Here is an 18,082-nt window from a genome sequence, read left to right on the forward strand (position 1 = left end):
GTCAGTGTCGTGTCCCCGTCTCACTTGGCTGTTCAGCGCCACCTGAAAAAGCTGGTCCTCCTTGCGGAAATCTCTTCTTCCCTTGGCTCCCGAGTCCCCACTCTGTGGGCCCTCGTCCTGCTCCCTGGCTGCCCCTTCTCAGTTCTCCTGACAAACTCTTCCTCACCTCCTTGCCTGCCGCTGTTGGCACGCCCATGACTGGGTGCCCGGCCCCCCTCTGTTCTCCACCTCCTCTCTCCCTCGATGCTGGCATCCAGGCACCGGGCTTTATTTTTATTTTTTATTTTTTTAAATTTTTTTTTTTTTTTTAACATTTATTCATTTTTGAGACAGAGAGAGACAGAGCATGAACAGGGGAGGGGCAGAGAGAGAGGGAGACACAGAATCTGAAACAGGCTCCAGGCTCTGAGTTGTCAGCACAGAGCCCGACGCGGGGCTCGAACTCACGGACCGTGAGATCGGGACCTGAGCCGAAGTCAGCCGCCTAACCGACTGAGCCACCCAGGCGCCCCCAGGCACCGGGCTTTAAATCCCACAGCTCCCGAGCATCCGTCTCCACCCTCTGACCTGCTCCTCGCCTCTGCACTCCTCGCCTCCAGCTTAGCGAGTTCGGTCCAGCTCCCCATTCAGACTCCCTTCCTGCAGCCCACTCCTCTTCTATAGCCCCGTTCCCCCATCTGGGAAGCCCTAAACCTTGCCGTCACACTTCCCTCTTCTTACCACCCCACATCCGGTCCACGAGGAAGGCTCACAGCTGCCTTCCAGACATACCTGAGTCCCCCACTCTCACCACCTCCGCCCCACCATCTGGTCCAGTATCTCTTGTTGGGTCAAGTTCAGTGGCCTCCTGACCCATCTCCCCGCCTCAGCTCCGGCCCCTTATGATCTATTCCCAACCCAGATGCCAACCTGTAAGTCAGGTCACCTCCCCTCCCCTCCCGGAACTCCTACAGGCCCCTTTGTCACTCAGAGTCACAGCCAAACCCTTCCTTGCCAAGAACTTCGGGAGATAACCTGCTCTTCCCCCACCTCAGTGCTGTTCCCTGAACATCCCCGCCTCTGGGCCTTCACACTGGCTGTTCCCTCTGCCTTTGATACTCCCTGCTGCCATATCTGCACAGCTCCTCCTTCACTGCTGTCAGATCTCTGCTCAGTGGGCAGACTGACTCCCAGGAATTCCTAGCCCCTTCCCTCTGCCTTATCACCACCCAGCATATCATAGGTGTTCATTATGTCTCCTCCACTAGAATGTAAATCCGGGGGACAGGGATATGTTTCTCTTGTGTTCCTTGCTATAGTCTCAGTATCTGGCACACAGACACTCTCCTTCTCTAGATGGTGAAGACTAAAAAGGCAGGGATATGGTTGCATTCACCACCACCACTGGAGTACTCAAGCCACCATTAGTGTTCAACAAACACTGAATGAGTGGGTGTGTGGATGGATGGATGGATGGATAGAGGGAGGGAGAGAAGGAGGGAGGGCGGGAAGGAGGGATGCATAGGTGAATGGGGAGGTGAATGGGTGGGTGGATGGAAGGAGGGAGAGAGGGATGGATGGATGGATGAGTAGGTAGATGGGTAGAAGGATGGGTAGATGAGTGGATGGAGGGTGAAGGGATAGATGGACAAGTGGGTGGATGGGTAGGTGGAAGGGTAGGTGGAAGGAGGGATGGATGGATAGATGGATGGATGGATGGATGGATGGATAGACGAGTAGGTGAATGGATAGGTGGTTGAGTGGAGGGAGGGAGGGAGAGAGGGATGGATGGATGAGTAGATAGATGGGTAGAGGGGTGGGTGGGTGGTGGGTGGATGGGTGGGTGGAGGGAGGGAGAGAGGGATGGATGGATGGATGGATGGATAGGTAGATGGGTAGAGGGGCGGGAGGGTGGGTGGATGGGAGGGTGAAGGGATAGATGGACAAGTGGGTGGATGGGTAGGTGGAGGGAGAGAGGGAGGGAGGGAAGGAGGGAGGGATGGACGAGTAGGCGAATGGATAGGTGGATGAGTGGATGGATGGATGGAGGAAGAGAGGGATGGATGGATGAGTAGATAGATGGGTAGAGGGGTGGGTGGGTGGTGGGTGGATGGGAGGGCGAAGGGATAGATGGACAAGTGGGTGGATGGGTGGGTGGAGGGAGGGATGGATGGATGGAGGGAGGGAGAGAGGGATGGATGGATGGATGGATGGATGGATAGGTAGATGAGTAGAGGGATGGGTGGGTGGGTGGGTGGTAGGATGGAAGGATAGAGGGACAGGTAGGTGGGTGGGTGGGTGGATATGTGGATAGGTAGACGGGGGGATGGGTCAAGGTGCTGACAGGCAGGTGTTGTCTCGGGCCCGACTCTGTAAGAGGAGGCAGGTCTGTCCACCTGGAGCCCGGAGTCCTTTAGGAGCGCTTGAGATTCTGAGGTTGCAGATCCTGACTGGCCCCTCACGGACTCCCCAGGCTCCAGAGGATTTGCAATGCTTATTCCCAGCAGCAAGGAGAAAGTGCTCCAGGATGCCATACGGATGCACATTGTGAGTACTCGCGCCTTTTGAGCCAGCGCTTCTGCTGCTGAGAATCTCTGCAACAGGGACGCTAGCACTGGTGCGCAGAGATGGGTATGGGTGCCGAGAGGGTAACGGCGGACCAGCCTGCTCGCCCCTCAGTGGAGCGTGGCCCACCACACCGTGCTCGGTGGCCAGGACAAGAGTCAAAGAGGATGCATCCATGTGCTGAGAAAGGAACATGTGGAGTTGAGTTGCTAAGTGACACGGAACAATCATATAAAACGAGCTGTGTGTGATATGGGTAAACACACGCTCCGTGTGTGTGTGTGTGTGTGTGTGTGTGTGTCCGTGTGTATGAGTGCATAGGAAAGAGGCTGGGCTCACACTCACCCACCTCCTAACCACTGGGCACACAGTGGAATTGGAAGGGAAATTTCCTGGTTAGTCTCTATACTTTATCAACTTTTCTGTTAATGATTGTCTGTTGTGCATTTCAGCACTTGATCCGAACATACGTTTTTCTGGCTTCTGATGGCTCGATGGCAGTCGGGTTGGGCGGGAAGGTGGGTGGGTGGGTTAGTGGCGAGTTCACCCAGGGCGGTGGGTGTGGGATCCATAACCAAGCTCTGACCAAACCAATTCGAAAGCCTCACCCTGGCATTCAAGGCTCACCTCCACCCAACTTTTGAGCACAGTCTCCCAGCATTCCCAAACACGTATAGCACGGGGTCAGCAAAGTACTCGGCCCGTCATTTGTTTTTGTATAGCCTGTGGGCTAAGGATGCTTTTCACATTTTTAAGTGGCTGGGGAATAATCAAAAGAAGAATAATATTTTATGACACAAGAAAATTATGTGACATCCACATTTCATTGTCAACGAAGTTTTGTTGGAACACAGCCACACTTACTCATTTATATGTCACGTATGGCTGCTTCTGAGCTCTGGCAGTGGAGCTGAGAAAATACAACAGAGACTGTCTGGCCTGCAAAACCCCAAATATTTACTCTCTGGCCCTTTGCAGAGAAGGTTTGCTGATGCCTGATATCTTCCGTCCCAAGCAAATCAGTCAGCTGTGTGGCCCCACTACTTGGCTTTTGTTCTTGGATCCATGCGCCCTGTACGTTCTCTCTCTCTGCCACCTCCCCGTGTCTTCCCGCTGGAAAACTAGCCATCCTGAAAGATCGTTTCAAACCCGCCTGTGACGAGGATCTGCTGATCCCCCCTTCTGGCTGATGCCCAGGTAGGTCTCTCTACCCTCCCACCCCTAGGGGATCCTCATGGACAGGGACTGATTCATTCCTGGGTCTCCAGAGCTTGACATAGTCTCTGGTTAAAGTTTGCTGAATTGCACGGACTGCTGTCATTGCTGTGTGGGTAAAATGCTTCCAGGCTTCTTGGGTTTTTTTCCCTGACTCACCACAAAACCTGAAAACTAGCCAGGAAGCATGGGGTTGGGAGTGGGGGGTGAGGGTCAGGTGGAGTGCAGAGAGCTGAGCTCATGGCGGGTGTGTGTGGGGGGTTCTGATGATCCTAGGGGCTTCCCCCAGGGCAGAATCACTGCACGTGACCATGGAGGGCAAAGTAGGACCAGGAGGACACAGCATGATTCCGCTGAGTGGGGACCTCACTTTGGAGTCCGTTGGAGTCAGCCTGGTGGAGAGTGAGTTCCCCATGCTGGGAGGTAAGCAAGCCGAGGTTGGATCAAGAATATTATGGAGGAGACTCCTGTCCTCTCGGGACGCTGTACTGGATGAGCCTCCGACCTGGGGCTCTTGGGGGCCTGGGGTTCTCTCAGGGCAATGACCAGGCGCTTCGGTGCCAGGCACGATCTGGGGGTTTGGGGAGAAGAGAGCACTATCCTTGCCGGCCGCTGAGGAACCCCCTCGCTTCCTGCCCACCCGTGTCTCACCCTGCTGCCCGCCGGCCGTGTGTGCCAGCATCTCCAGGGCTTCCCAGACGGAACCTGAGGCCTGAGGCAGGGCCCTGGGACCCAGCAGCCGGGAGCCCCACAGTTCTCCATGGAGCCCCACAGTTCGTGGGGATGACTTCACGGAGCTTCGGGGACTCTGGCCACCGTCCCCCGTGCTCTCCGCCCTGGAAACCCCCAACTCCGGGCATGTGTTTAGAGCTTGCCTTCTTCCGGGAAAGGTTTGAGGTTCTTTAATGATAATTCAGCCTCACATTTGTGCAGCATGAAAAACCCACAGCGCACTGTGGTCGAGAGTCCGGCCTCAGAGCCTGCTGTGACCACCGGGGGCAAGTTGCTTAACCTTCCCAACAGGGCCACAAAGGACTCAGGTTTCTAATCCGGCTCCAGGTTTGGGGCCTTGCTGCTGCCACTTCTTGGCTGTGTGAGCTTGGTGAACATTTTGGGCTCCCCCCAGGACGTGCTCAGGGTTCTCTAAGAGCACACGGAAACTCACAAGGGCCCTGTGGACACAGGCATCTGCCGTCATCAGGAAGAGACCAGCCCCTCCTGGCCCTGTGGAGCCGATGACAGGGCCAGCCTGTAATGTGCCCTCCTCCCTGCTGGCTGCCTCATGACTTGTGAAAAGATGCCAGCCCTCAGTTTTGGGGCCTTTAAATGAGCCGCAAAAGCAGAACCACCCCTTTCCTTAAGCACAGGAGATGGTCCAGGGCGGTTGCTTGGACGTAACGTGGAGCCACCAACGGCTGGCCCTGCCCCATCTCCGAGCCTCCCTGCCACCCCCACCCAGTCACACCCCAGGAGGCACCACTTGGGTGCTACAGGGGGGCCGTTGGGGCCTTCCTACTGGGCGGACACGCCCTCAAGCCTCAGTTCTGCCACTGCTCTGAGACGTGGCGTCGCCTCTCAGTGTTCCCATCTGTGAAATGGGACTCAGAAAACCTTTCTTGGGAAGTTGATGAGGGAGATGCATAGAGAATGCCAGGCTCACAGTACGTGCCCCTCCCCCCCCCCCCCCCCCCAGTAGAAAACCGTCTGTTTTCCCTCCTGGTGCCCAGCCTTTTAAGGAGAAGGGAGGACCAGTCCAACCAGATAAGCATTAAGATACTGGGAGATACACACATTGGGAGACACAGGCTCTGGTCCTCGGTGAGAGCTCCCTGATCGTTCGCTCCTAAATCAAGTCAGGAGGCAGTGGCGAAAAATAACAATTATAGCTAATGCTTAGTTCTTCCACAAATATTTCATTCCGCGTGTAGTTATTGGGGGTCCACTGCACTGGGCACCGTTCCAGGTGCTGGGGGTACGGCATGGAGGTTGCCCGGAAGCCAGGGCAGAAGACAATACACAAATAAATATATAATATAATGTCACATGGTATGCTAAGGGCCAGGAAGAAAACTCAGGTGTGGGGGAGGGCAGGGGTGCATACAGAGTGATGAGGAGGGGGCGGGGCATGATATCTTAGAGAAGGCGGTCAGGGAGTCGGCATTTGACCAGAGACCTTAATAAAGGAGGGGTGAGGCTCTAGGGGAATCTCGGTCTAGGCAGAGGAAATGGCCTAGGTCTAGGCCTCCTGGTGACACAGCCATAGAGGTCTCTTAGAAAAGGCAGTCCAGTGCGGCTGTAGGGGAAGGAGAGAGGGAGGGAGGGATCTGGGAGGAAGAAGGGGAGAAAGGGGAGGGAGAGAGGAGAGGAGGAGGCAAGAGTGTTGTAAGTTCCATCTGCATTAACTCGGTTCTCCTGCCAGCCCTCTGGGGACCTGGGACCGTCCTTATCCTACAATTACAGATGAGGAAACAAAAGCACTGAGAAGTGGAGTCACTTGCTGGTAAATGGGGAGCTGGGATTTGGACCCGCTCAGCTTAGCTGTCCTCGCCCGAGAAACCCAGCCAGGATGCTCCGGGACGGACCCCTGGCCTCCATCTGTTTGTGTTCTAGAAACGGGCTATTCTGGGTCAGCTCAGAGACCCAGGAGGAGCTGGACGCTGTGGGCTCCCCACGGGCTCCATTTAGGCTTTAACAGCAGGATTCAGCTAGAAAATCAGAACGCAGGACAGAAAAGAACTTGAAAGCCCTCCTGGCCCAGAATGTTGGATATGCCTTGCAGTCGTGTTGCCTGCCCTTACCCCATGCATCTGCTCTGGCGAACTCCTCTTCATCCCTCACCGTCCAGTTGGGCTGGCCCCTCCTCTGCAAAGGCTTTCCCCATTCTGCTGACCAGATGGCTCCCTGTACATACACTCTTTCGGCTTTCAGATCCCTGGGTTTCAATTCTTCTTTTAGGCTTCTGGCTCCCCGGCTCAGTCCAGCCTAGGGTGTGGCCGGGGCAGAGAGAGTGAATGGGGCAGATATAGGATCATCCCCATGCCAGCCTGCTGGCCTCACCCTCCCCAGCAGGGAAGGCAATAAACAAGCTGACCACAAGGTGCCCAGCGTCAGGCTCCCCCTCCTCCGGCCCCTGCTTGGTGACGTCCCTCCTCGGAGCCAGAACTTGGGGCCAGCTGCCATCAGCGACTGCTTAGTTCCCTTTCGCTACACAGAGCGACAGGTCACGTCTGGAGCCAGGGGGTTCCCGCTGCCGCTGGAGCCGGGCCTCGCGAGGGGCTGGTGCACTGGGCTGTGTCCGGAGCCCTAGCTCCCGGGTCTAGACCCACTGGCCCCACTGCCCCGCCCAGCTCCACCCAGGGCCTCCGGGACATCTCCATGTGTCTGTGTCAATTTCCCACCACTCAGTTCCACATCTCCATCCTCAAACCCTCTCCTCCCGGGCCTCTGCCCGGCTTCCTGAACAATCCGCAAGTCTCAGAGTCCTCCTGGACTGTCTCTTGTCCCTTCCTCTGTGTCTGATTGTCCAGCAGCACCCAGGGCCCTACACATATCCTGAGTGCATCTGTCCTTCTTCGTCCCCTCTGTCTCCCTGCATCCACTCTGGCCCTCCTTGGGCCACTTTGCTCGCAGCAGCCTTTCATGTCACTGTCCCGCTTCAGCCTGCTGTGGCTCCCACACTCCCCTGGCCACAAGGCCCTCCATGAAGTGGCCTCTGTAGCCTTTCTCTTGTCTCGGACTCTTCCCCTGACTGTCCACCCAGACCCAGCCACGCTGGCCGTTGCTCTGCCCCTTCAGCTTGCCACGATCACTCCCACCTCAGGGTCTTTTCAGTAGCTTTGCCCCCTGCTAGTTGCTTTCCCCCCACTAACATGCTGGTCAGGTCCCTGCTCAGAGGTCACCCCCTCAGAGGTGTCTCCCCGACCACCTGGCTGCACGCCTTGCAGTGCTCTGTCCTGCTCTGTCACGTGGCCTTGCTTAACTCTCTGATGAGCACTCCTCTCTGACATTGTATGTATCTCCCCCGGGCTGCAAGAGCAGGGACGAGGCCACCCCAGCCCCCGACATAGAGCCGGGCACGCAATCGGCACCCCAGAACTGTGGGCGGACTGAGTCAAAGAACCAGATGGAGTTCGAGTGCCCTCTGTCGCCACTCTAGGAGTGCCCAAATGCTGGCACTTTTTGACCTGGACATTTCACATCTGGGGTTTTACCCTAGGGAGGTCGTGAGACAGATGTGCACAGAGCATGTTCTAGATACTCCTCCCAGTGTTGTGTGTCACATCCTGAATGACCGGCGACAACCTAGGTGTCCATCAGGAGGGCAGTGGCTCAAAGCAGGCAAATGGGGTCCAAACAGGAGGAGAATGATCTGTTTGCATTGCTGTGTCCCCACGGGAAGGACGTGGAGCCCCGTGCTCGTGACACGTTTGTTGTAAAGGAATCCCTGAGCTCAGAGCTCTGGTTACACCAAAACATATCTGATTCATCAAAACGGAGAAATGGATTGGAAAGGTGGGAGCCGCCTGTCTAACCCAACTCTGATCCTGACCCATGAGAAAGCACGTGCCAGGGAGGGAGGTGCCTGCCGCTGCCCGGGGAGGGCCCGGCCTCCCTGTAATTAAGGCAGCGGGAGGTTGGAAGCCTGGATCATCGCTGGCAGCCAAGGTTGGAACGGAGGGGGAAAGGGTGACCCGGAGGCTGGGCCGTGACCACGTCAGCAGCCACTAGCTGGGCGACACAAGGCGGCTGCGGGGGGCCCAGGGGGTTACCTTCCTCCCTGCCACCCCTGGCCCGGCCCCTCCCGCCAGCCTCCCGGCTTGTCTCCCTGTCCTCCGGCTCCTTCCTCTTGATGTCCCCTCTGCCTCAGCACCAGTGCCGTGTCTCCAACAAGCTGGTCACCAAGGCACATCTTCTCACGTTCTCACAGTGCTGTGGGGCAGAAAGCCTTCCCTTCCCCCCTTCCTTCCTTCCTTCCTACCTTTCTTTCGTGTATGAGAACGTTCTCCTGCTCTAAGTGCAGAGCATTATGAAGACTGGGAAAGGGCAGCTGGCGGGACTACCCAGCATTCCTTGGAAAGGAGGCCGCTCTCTAGAATGCCTTCTGAGGCTGCCCGATGCCAGCTGAACGGAGCCGACGCTCCGAGGCTGTCATGACCTGTTCTCACTCCAGCCCCCACCAGCCCATCTCCACAACATTCTCCCAGACTCGTCATTCCCATCGCATGCTGCCTTCCTGCCTCCATCCCCTCTGCCTGGGATGCCCTCACCTTCCCCTGCTCAGCCCCTCTGTCCAGTTCACATGCCTCCTCACCCAGGCAGCCTTCCCTGATTGGGCCAAAATGGCACACTTCTCCCGCAAGCCTATGGCCTTGGTCTGTATTCTGGGTCTAACGCAGATCGAATGAATTACTCCCCCGGCCCCCCAGCACCAAGGCTGTAACCTCTCTGGGGTCCAGGCCTGCCCTGGAGGCCACCCACAGCCTCGGACAAGTCACTTGCCCCATCTAAGCTGCACCGTCCTGTAAAACAGGACAGCCAGAGTTTCTGCCAGAGGGATCACGGAGTGGTGTGTGAGACGATGCAGGTAAATGCCCAGAACAGAGCTCCGCTCTGGTGGCTGCTCCGAGTGGGGTGCCCGGCGTTCCGGCTGGTCCTGCTGTGACAGGGGCCAGGGAGGCCTTTCTATAGGACAGCCTGGGATGTGTCGCTCCCATGGACCATCCTCAGGGGCAGGCCTGAGAGCGTCCTTGTGAGGCCCTGCCTGACCCTCTCCCGACTCTCCCCGTCTGCCCTACCTCTCCTTCCGCCACTGCTGAAGTTCAACCACCCAGAACTCACGCGGGGGCACTAAACACGCCACGAACCCTCTCGGCTCAAGGTTTCTGCACAGGCCGCTCCCTCCACCTGGCCTACGTTTCCCTCGTTCCCGCCTTCACCTGACCGATTCCTATCATCCTCAGACGCCCGTTCCTCCGGGAAGCCTGCCCTGACTACCTCCCACAGGCAGGTGAGGCACCCCCATTCCATGTTTCTGCGGCACTTCCCCCGCCGACCTCTTCGCAATGCCCCGCTTACCCGTGAGCTCCGTGAGGTGAGACCCTGCGCCTTGTTCCCCGCTGGAAACCCGGCTCCAGGCACGGTGTCTGGCGTGGAGTAGATGCTCAGGAAAAAGTTAATGACTAACTGAATGGATGGATGAGTCAATTCTGCACCCCCCACACTGCAGGAAATGTCTGTGGAACAGATTTGAGTGGGAGGTTCCAGCAGGGCCTGGGAGAAGCCCCTGGGGTTTGGGCGCTGGGCGGTGAACACAGGAGACCCACCATCCATCCCCGCCCACGGGTGGGTCAGCCTGCCCCCCCCCCCCCCCGCCCCGCCACAGACCCTGGCCCCCCCCGCCCCCTCCGAGCCAGCTTCCAGATGCTAAGCCCCAGCTCAGCCTTACCTCTTAGCTTTCCCGTCTGCACAGCCGGGCCAGATCCCCGCAGCCAGCGTCGCCGGCAGCCAGGCCAATCTTCCCGGCGTCTTCCTATTTTAGACATCTCGCTGCCTCGGTCCCTTCTAATGTTTCCAGCCCGGCTGCGGGGGGAGGAAAAAGAGGTTACTGCTACTTTAAATGTACTGTATGAAGGCGAGGGCTGGAGAGGGGCCTGCTTGCAGGAATACCCAGTCATCTAGTTGGAAAAACCGCCAGATGGAATACAAAAGGAGAAACCCAGACGCTCATGGAGACAGCCTTGGTTCATAAATCAGGTGGGGCCAGGGGCTGGGGGCCCATTCGCCATGGAGCCCGATTCCCTCCTGGACCAAGACGACTCCTACGGTAAGAAGGCTCTGGCCCCTGCAAAGTGGCAGAGTTGGGGATTCAACAGAGCTGCTCGGCACTTTTCTCTGCTTGCTGCAGGAATCCGAGTTGATGGGGGGAGGCTGTCAGGCGGCTGGGCACTGTCTGCTCTTGGGGCCTGGGGGTGGGCACGGGTGCCCGGGGTTAGGGGGGCACAGGGCTGGAGGGTTCCCCGGGGCAGAGCCACGGGCAGCCCCTCAGATCTGGACATTAGCAGGGTCAGGGGAGGGAGAGGGACTTTGGGCTGCTTCTGTTGTGCTCTTGGCTGAGAAGGAAAGGAAGGAAGTTTGCAGCCCCCCTGCCTGTCTGCCTCACTCCTGTCCCCAAGCCTGCCGGGTGCTGTGGGGAATTTAATTAGTGAGATCCTGCAGATAAATATAGATGGACCAGGCATCAGGAACGCACCCTGTAATTAAAGCCAGGCTGAAAGCGCGCCCCGCTTTACAGGGCCCCAGGGGCTACCACCAGGGAGCTGCCTTTGCCCCTGCTGCAGCCTCCGGGTGCCCGGAAACCCTGGGCAGATTGTTGAGGGGCAGTTGCCAGAGACGGGGACCCTTGCTGAGAGCCTAGGAGGACTTGTAGGAATGGCTTGGCCGGGACAGGTTCTGCAGGCTTGGAGCCCCGGTGGGGGGGGCACAGGCAACTGAATCCCCTATTGCTCAGCCCGGCCAGGCTGCTGTACCCTCGGCTGGCACGCCAGTGTGCTTTGGCTGTCTCTGGGCAACGTGCACATGAGGAAAGCAGGAGGGCAGGGGTGCCTGAGGGACCGTGGCAGGGTGTGGGGAGGGGGGGGCGGCGCAGCAGGTTTTAGGGTTCAGCTGGGAGAGGCCCTGTGGGCCTAGAGGGGGTGCAGTGGAGAAGTGGCCTCACCCCAGCTTGGATCAGCCTTTTGGGGTCCCGGGTCCCCCCTGGACCACAGTTCCTGCTGAGAAAACCGAGTTCTCTCTCTGGACCCCACTCCCACCCCCACCGCCACCCCAGCCAGGCCTGGCCTCCAACACACACTCAAGGCCAAATTTCCTTCTTCCTGCAGGAGCTCAGCTCTTTCCAGGGAGAGGGGCCCTTGGCCATGTTCGGAGCTGCAATCCTCCGGGGAGCTTGGAAAGGCCCAGCCCCCTGGCACATTTGGGCAGTCAGGTGGCCAGTGGACGCATGCTGGGTGACCCCAGTGTGCCAAGCTCTGGGTCAGGCTCAGGGGTTCGGAAATGAAGGGCTCAGGCTTAAGGAATAGTTTGTGCTTAGTGAATGGAGGGAGGAAAGAGGTGGGGGAGGGAGGGAGGGAAGCAGAGAGGCCTCTGTCCTGGATGAGCTCCCAGCCTCGAATGGGAGACAGACGAATGATATGAGGCTGGGTTCAGTGATGAGCGCCCCAGGGAAGGTTGCGGGGCAGGCAGTCTGAGACACGTGACAGGCCTACTGGCCCCCAGAGGTGCTCACCTGAAGCTTGGGTACAGCGATGCCTGGATGTTACTCCACGGAGGGCTTGACCTTTCTCTGGGGGATCAACCCACTGCCAAACAAGGCTCCAAATGCCCCAGGACTCCATCTCCCTACCTGGAACTCTTGGCCCCGACTTGCTGTTTTCCTGGGTTTGCTAGCAGCAGCCTCCGGGCAGGGCAAGACTGGTACCCTGGGAACGGAGACTGCTTGCCCCCTGCTTGAAGGTCCCCGTGCATAGTCAGCACATGGTGTTCACCTGTTGTGGGAGCCTGTGGCCTTCTGAAGCTGGTCAGGCAGTAGGGCACCTAGGAGCCGAGAAGAAGAGGAAAAGGACAGAGGGAGCCTTAGGAAGGGGTCAGGCAGGGACGGAGCAGAGCCCAGGCTCTCCTCGGGGGTGGCCCCAGGCCCAGCCCAGAGGGGTCTGGCTCCAGCATGCCTGGGAGGGCCGGAGCTGAAGGGGTCTCCTGCCAGAGACCTGGTCCCGCCGGACCAGGCCGGTAAAGGAAAAACTGTGGCCTCAGAGTCACTTCCTCTCTGAGCCCTGCTTCTATGTCCATCCATTTAACAGAAGCCACTTTCAGGTCCTGTACTAAGTTTTGGGGTTGGAAAGACAAGTCACACCTTGTCTCTGCCTTCGTGACATTTCCAGGCTAGTCTGGGAGAGAGGAAAGTACTCTGATGGGGGAGGCCAGGGCACTGTGGAACCCCTAACCCTACACAAGGAGTCGAGGGAGGCTTCCTGGAGAAGATAACTCCTCCACCGAAGAAGTTGATGACTCTCTCCTTCGTGAAACCTTTCTTCACCTGGCTCCTGGGATAGACCACTCTCCTGATTTTCTCCCTCCTATTTCTCAGTCTCTTCTTCTGGCTCCTTTTCTTGGACCCTTCCTTATTCCTGCTGCCCACATGGTCCCTTGACCACGGTCTGCTGCTTCTGCCTCCCTGCGAGGTCTGACTCTTTCTCCCTCACCCACTCACTCTCGTACTGATCTGAACTTCCTCGCACTCACCGATTAGTTGTCAGCCCCAGGGCCTTTGCACATGCTGTTTCCTTTGCCTGGAACACTCTTCTTGTCATTCTTCGCTAAGCTAACTCCTCCTCCTGCTCCTGTTCCCAGACTCAACTGAAAAGTCACCTCCCCAGAGATGCTTTCCCTAGACCATGTTCCCCCAACCCATCCAATGACCTCTCACTCTCAGTTTCTCTTTTCCTTTATAGGGCCTGTTTCTATTTGTACTGTACATTATTATGTGTGCATGTGTGTGCGCTTAAACTCTACGTGTCCCCCGGTCCCTAAGTTCTCAGCTGTTATCCCCAGAGCATAGCTCTCTGTCTGGCGTGTAGCAAACATCCAGCCAGTACTTGTTGAATGAGTGAGTGAACAAATTCAGTCGGCCCAGGCCAAGAGGTGAGGAAAGGCATTCCAGGCAGATGGACAGCAGGTGCAAAGGCATGGAAGCTGGAGAAACTTCTGAGGTTTCTGCCACGTTTCCAGTGAGGGTGGTGCTTTGGGTCAGGGTTGACAAGCTGAGCTCCTTGGAGGACTCAGGAACTTCAGTGGGTACAGGGTTGGAAGGGGTGCGGCTGGAAGGGGAGCTCTGGGCCCCCCTCCATGCTTCAAGCCAAGCAAGAGTCTCTTCCACCTGGTGGATTTCCCAAGCTTTGATTCCATTCACCCGGTGCTCAAGGGCTGAAAGGAGTTTGGCCTTATCCCCTACCACTGACATGAATGTTCTGGAGGCTGGGGCCATACTGAGGGTGTCTTAGCAGACAGGGCTGAGCAGTGCCCAATCGGGTGGTCCTGAGGTGAGAGACCCTTCGAGCAAGGCCAGTGGGGGCTGACTCAGAGAAGTGCAGCTCAGAGAAACACTTCCTTCCCATCTTTCCAACGGCCGGGGAAGAAAACAGGAGGGAGGCCCGACCGTGGGCAGAGCAGGAAGCAAGCCTCAGAATGTAGAACATTCTTTCTTCGGATTCTCACAGAGTCCTGCCACTGCCCCGCTTTGCAGATGTGCAGATGTGGCCTCCCTGCCACGCACTGACGCACACCTTGGTCCTTCCCCAACACGGGCATGTTTTTACTGGCTGCTCACTAGCCTGACTCCCATTTAAGACCATGAGACCCTTGAGGGCAAGGGCTGTGTCTTTGCTTCGCTACTGCATCCACTGTATGAATGAATGAGTGAGTGAATGAATGAGTGAACAAGTGAAGAAGTGAATGAGTGAGTGTTGTCAGCTGCATCCTGCCCCTGACAGGCTCTGTGCCCCTCCTCCCCTTCTCTGGGCTGGTTTCCTTAGCTCATTCGCACTCCGCCGCCCCTGGATGTTCCAGCTCTGACCCTCTGAGATTCTAGATCCGACTCAGCCCTTGGCACCCTCTTCCCTCCCTGTGGCCTGAGCCTCATCCTGGCTCCCTTTGTCATCAGGTGGCCTGGACCAGGTCCCTGCTCCTTGCTCAGCCTCAACTTCCTTGTCTGACAAATGGGCAGACTGGCCTGTGCCCTGCTTGCCTCCTTGGCTGTCTCAGGGCTCCAGCGGAGTGACAAGGTCAAACTCATGAGACTGGATGCCTGTTGCGGGGGGGGGGAGGGTCCGTGATTCATAGAGGGATGTGGGCTCAGACAGACGGCTGGGATCAGTGCTCCCAGAAGGGACTGGTTGCTTTGGAAATCCTGGGGCTCAGGATTTCCAGCAAGGCATCTCAGAAGCTTCAGTTTCTTCCTGATGATCACCAGGAAGGACACCTGCCCCAGTTGGGGGGGGGGGCGGCGCCAGAGGGGGGCGAATGGGGGCGATTTTACAAACTTCCCAGTGTTGCAGGCATGAAAACCCGTGCTATTGTGTGCGTGTCTTGTCCAGGTGGCCCTTTATGCACTTTGTCTGCTTGAGTCCTCACGACAAACCCGCTGGGTTGCTGTTAGCTCCATTCTCCAGATGAGGAAACTGAGGCCGGGGGAAGTAAAGTGATGGCCAAGATCATACAGGGAGGTCAGTGCTTTGAACCCAGGCTGCTCCAGAGCCTGGAGCACTCTGAGAGCCGGGTCACTGAGCTGGAGCCGCCACCCAGGAGGCCCATCCGTTTCCCTGGGGGAAAATCCTGCCTCCTGGGGATGGGGTTGTTGAAACGGCTCTGGGGACCAGCCTGATGGGGCAGAAGCCACAGCCGGAGGCGATGTCAGCTCAGCTGGGAACAGGGAGCAGCAGCAGCAGCTGTGATCAAACAGGGTCAGTCTAAAGAGAGGGCTATTTGGGGCTAGAAGCTGTCAGGGGTCTGACGTCACCACTCCCCGGCCCTTCCCGTGAGCGGAGGACCCGAGGTGTCATCCAATGGGTTTGCCTCAGCTGGTGATAAATAGACAATCACCATAAAATAACGGTTCTGTGCCCGGCCGTGTGCCTCACATTCATCACCTCGCTTCCCCTATCCACCACCCTGGGAGGTCGGTGTTACCATTCTCGTGTTAGAGACGAGCAAACAAGTTCAGAGAGGCTGAGTGACTCACCCAGGGCCACACAGCTAGTGAATGGCAGAGCTGAGAGTCAGGTAGCGGGCACTTGCTCTGAACCAGTGCCACCAGGCCCTTCTCTGAGGCCGTGTCTATGCGGGTGGATCGCGGGGGAAAGGGTACCTCTCAGGCCTGGCCTACCTCTCAAGGACAAGAGCCTGGGGCCTCCCCCTGGCTCGGCCGCTCAGCTACCTCGACAGGTCTTGGGCAAAGACCTGGGTCGTCAGCAAGCTGCAGTTTCCCTGTCTGTGAAACTGAAGTAATGATACCAGCCTAGCCTCCCTGGGGGTGGGGAAAGGATGCCAAACCCAGGTTCTTTCCATCTTGTTCTGGGTTTCTGCGCTGGGCTTGCTGGCAACTGAAGGAGCAGGAGAAGCCACACTCCCACCTGAGGCCTTTTCACAGGGGAAGGAGGGAGGCCAGAGAGGCAGAGTGGGGACGCCATTTACTGAGCACCTAGTATGTGCCAGCTGTGTGCTGTTTTCCCCATGGAGCCACTGGCTCCTCACAGAGGAAGGAACAACCCCACTGCTCAGATGAGACAATGGAGGCTTAGCAGGGCCCAAAGTCACCAGCGCCAGTGGAGGCACTCATAATTCAAACCCAGGACTCCAAGACTATTGTACTTTTTAAAAAAGTTTTTGTTTTTATTTTTGAGAGAGAGAGAAAGCACAAGCAGGGGAGGGGCAGGGAGCGAGGTTGGACAGAGCATCCGAAGCGGGCTCTGCGCTGACAGCCGAGAGCCCGATGCGGGGCTCAAACTCACTGACTGTGGGATCCTGACCTGAGCCGAAGTCGGATGGGTGCTCAATGACTGAGCCACCCAGATGCCCCCAAGACTACTATGCTTTTGTCCACCACTCTGGGCTGCTCCCCGAATACTCTGGCCCCCAATCCAAAACCCCTCTGGGTCCCAGGGAAGCCTCATTCTGGCTGGCCAGTCATGCCTGGGCCTCTGACCTTCCCCAGCTGGGCAGGTGGACAAGGGGTGGAGTGCACACACACACACACACATACACACACACACACACACACACACACACACGCCTTCTTGCCCCATGGGACGCTGGGAAGAGGCTAAATCAGGAAGAATGGTCAATAAAGAAGAACAATGAGGATGGACGGGAGGGGCTTAAATCATTTATGTACCCACGCCTGAGCGGCCATACAAGAAGGCCAGGGAGTGGGGCCCAGGGAGGGGGATGCGGAGGGCAGCCCCTGTGTCTGGATCTGGGCCAGGCAGGGCCAGGAGAAAACTCAGGAGAAAGGAGCTGGTGTCCCCCGGGGAGAGAGGCTCCTGGTGGGAGAAGGTGGGGGGGGGGCTCATTCGGGAGCTCTTATTGTTTAGAAAGCAAAGACACTCTCCCCTGTCCTCCCCTCCCACTCGTGGTGGGCCCCCTCCTGAGCTGCGCTGTGCTGAGTGCACAGACCTAGGCTTCCATTCCGGGCCGCTTGGCTCTCTGAGCCTTGACCTCCTCCTCCTCAGCGGGCTGGGGACAGTAGGAGTTTTGTGAGGACCACGCCAATACATCATTCCTTCTTAAGTTGTCCTGGATGGCCACTGCCTCGGGCTGACCCAGCCTGGGACTGCTGTGGTGTTTCCTTCTGCCGGCTGGATGTGCCCTGGGCGGCCGACACCACCCCAGGCCTCCTGAAGCCAGGGCTGTGTCCCTCCCAGCCGGGATTCCTCCCCGGAAGTCACTTCCAGAAGCCCAGGGAGGCTGGAGCAAGCAGAAAATGGCCCCAGCTGTGAGGAGGCCAAGGCAGAGGGTCTTTGGGGGGCCTCCTGCCCATCCTCCATTCCACGATGGGAAGATGGGGGCCGGAGAGAGAAAGAGCCAGAACTCCTTGAGATCCATTCTACCTCCTACGTGGTCCTGAGACCTGCCTTAGCTCCAGCTCCCAGCCCCCACCTGAGGCCAGGCCCCACCTTGGACTCTTAGAAGGGCTGCCTCACCCCCTCCAGGCTCTCTCCAACTCAACAGGTGTCCCAGACTCATCTTCCTCTGTGTAGCCAAGGGGACCACTCCCCCAGGGCACCCGCTACAACAGATAAAGTGTAAACTCATTCACATGGCCTCCAGGCAGTGCCGGCCTGAGCCCAGATCAGCATGAATTAATCCCTGCCCCGAATGTGCTGTCTTTCTCTTCCTCCCTCACTTTCGCACTTGCTGTGCTGCCTGCCTGGACCACCCTTCCATCACACCTCTCCCTACTACTTCTGCCCCAGCCTGGCCACTCCTGCTCATCCTGGGTCTCAGCTCTGTTGTCGCCTCCTCCAGGAAGCCTTCCCCGACTACCCACTACCTCGTTTGAGCCCATGGGCACCCTGGGCCTCCTGCTGTCCCGCCACACACTGATGAGTATAGTCCATTGGCTTCCCTGCCTGTCTCCACCTCTAGGCTGTGAGCTGTTCCACCAGCCAGACCGGAAACTTGGAGGCTGAAGGGGGTGGGGTGAAGAAAGAGGTCAGGATGACTTGGCCTCTGGCCTGTGTGGCAGGAATGTTGGTGTGGGGGCATGTGGGTGGAA

The 18,082-nt window shown here is 57.7% G+C and overlaps 2 protein-coding genes across 6 annotated transcripts in view; one reads left to right on the forward strand and one right to left on the reverse strand.

Moving 5' to 3' along the window:
• Positions 1-5,995: 5,995 nt before the first annotated feature.
• LOC109269865 (uncharacterized) lies at positions 5,996-12,477 on the reverse strand. Of its 5 annotated transcripts, none has more exons than XM_019453965.2 (5): positions 12,158-12,371; positions 10,205-10,338; positions 9,835-9,992; positions 6,558-6,741; positions 5,996-6,464 (listed from the first exon to the last, which is right to left on the reverse strand). In XM_019453965.2, the coding sequence occupies exons 1-5, from the start codon at positions 12,277-12,279 to the stop codon at positions 6,448-6,450; spliced, it is 615 nt and encodes a 204-aa protein (XP_019309510.2). In that variant the 5' UTR covers positions 12,280-12,371; the 3' UTR covers positions 5,996-6,447. The 5 variants fall into 5 exon arrangements, with proteins under 5 accessions (XP_019309510.2, XP_019309512.2, XP_053764225.1 ...); XM_019453967.2 differs by having other exon boundaries at positions 5,996-6,207; positions 12,158-12,369; XM_053908250.1 differs by having other exon boundaries at positions 5,996-6,741; positions 9,835-9,902; positions 12,158-12,477.
• DAB2IP (DAB2 interacting protein) overlaps positions 10,473-18,082 on the forward strand; it is a 187,712-nt gene continuing 180,102 nt past the window's right edge. Inside the window, exon 1 of the mRNA XM_019453954.2 lies at positions 10,473-10,582. Within this exon, the coding sequence (XP_019309499.2) occupies positions 10,543-10,582 (40 nt within the window). The 5' untranslated portion in view covers positions 10,473-10,542. The remainder of the gene's footprint in view (positions 10,583-18,082) is intronic.

Source organism: Panthera pardus, unplaced genomic scaffold (assembly GCF_024362965.1).
Source record: "Panthera pardus isolate Hobbes unplaced genomic scaffold, ASM2436296v1 HiC_scaffold_20, whole genome shotgun sequence".
Classification (NCBI taxonomy): Eukaryota; Metazoa; Chordata; class Mammalia; order Carnivora; family Felidae; genus Panthera; species Panthera pardus.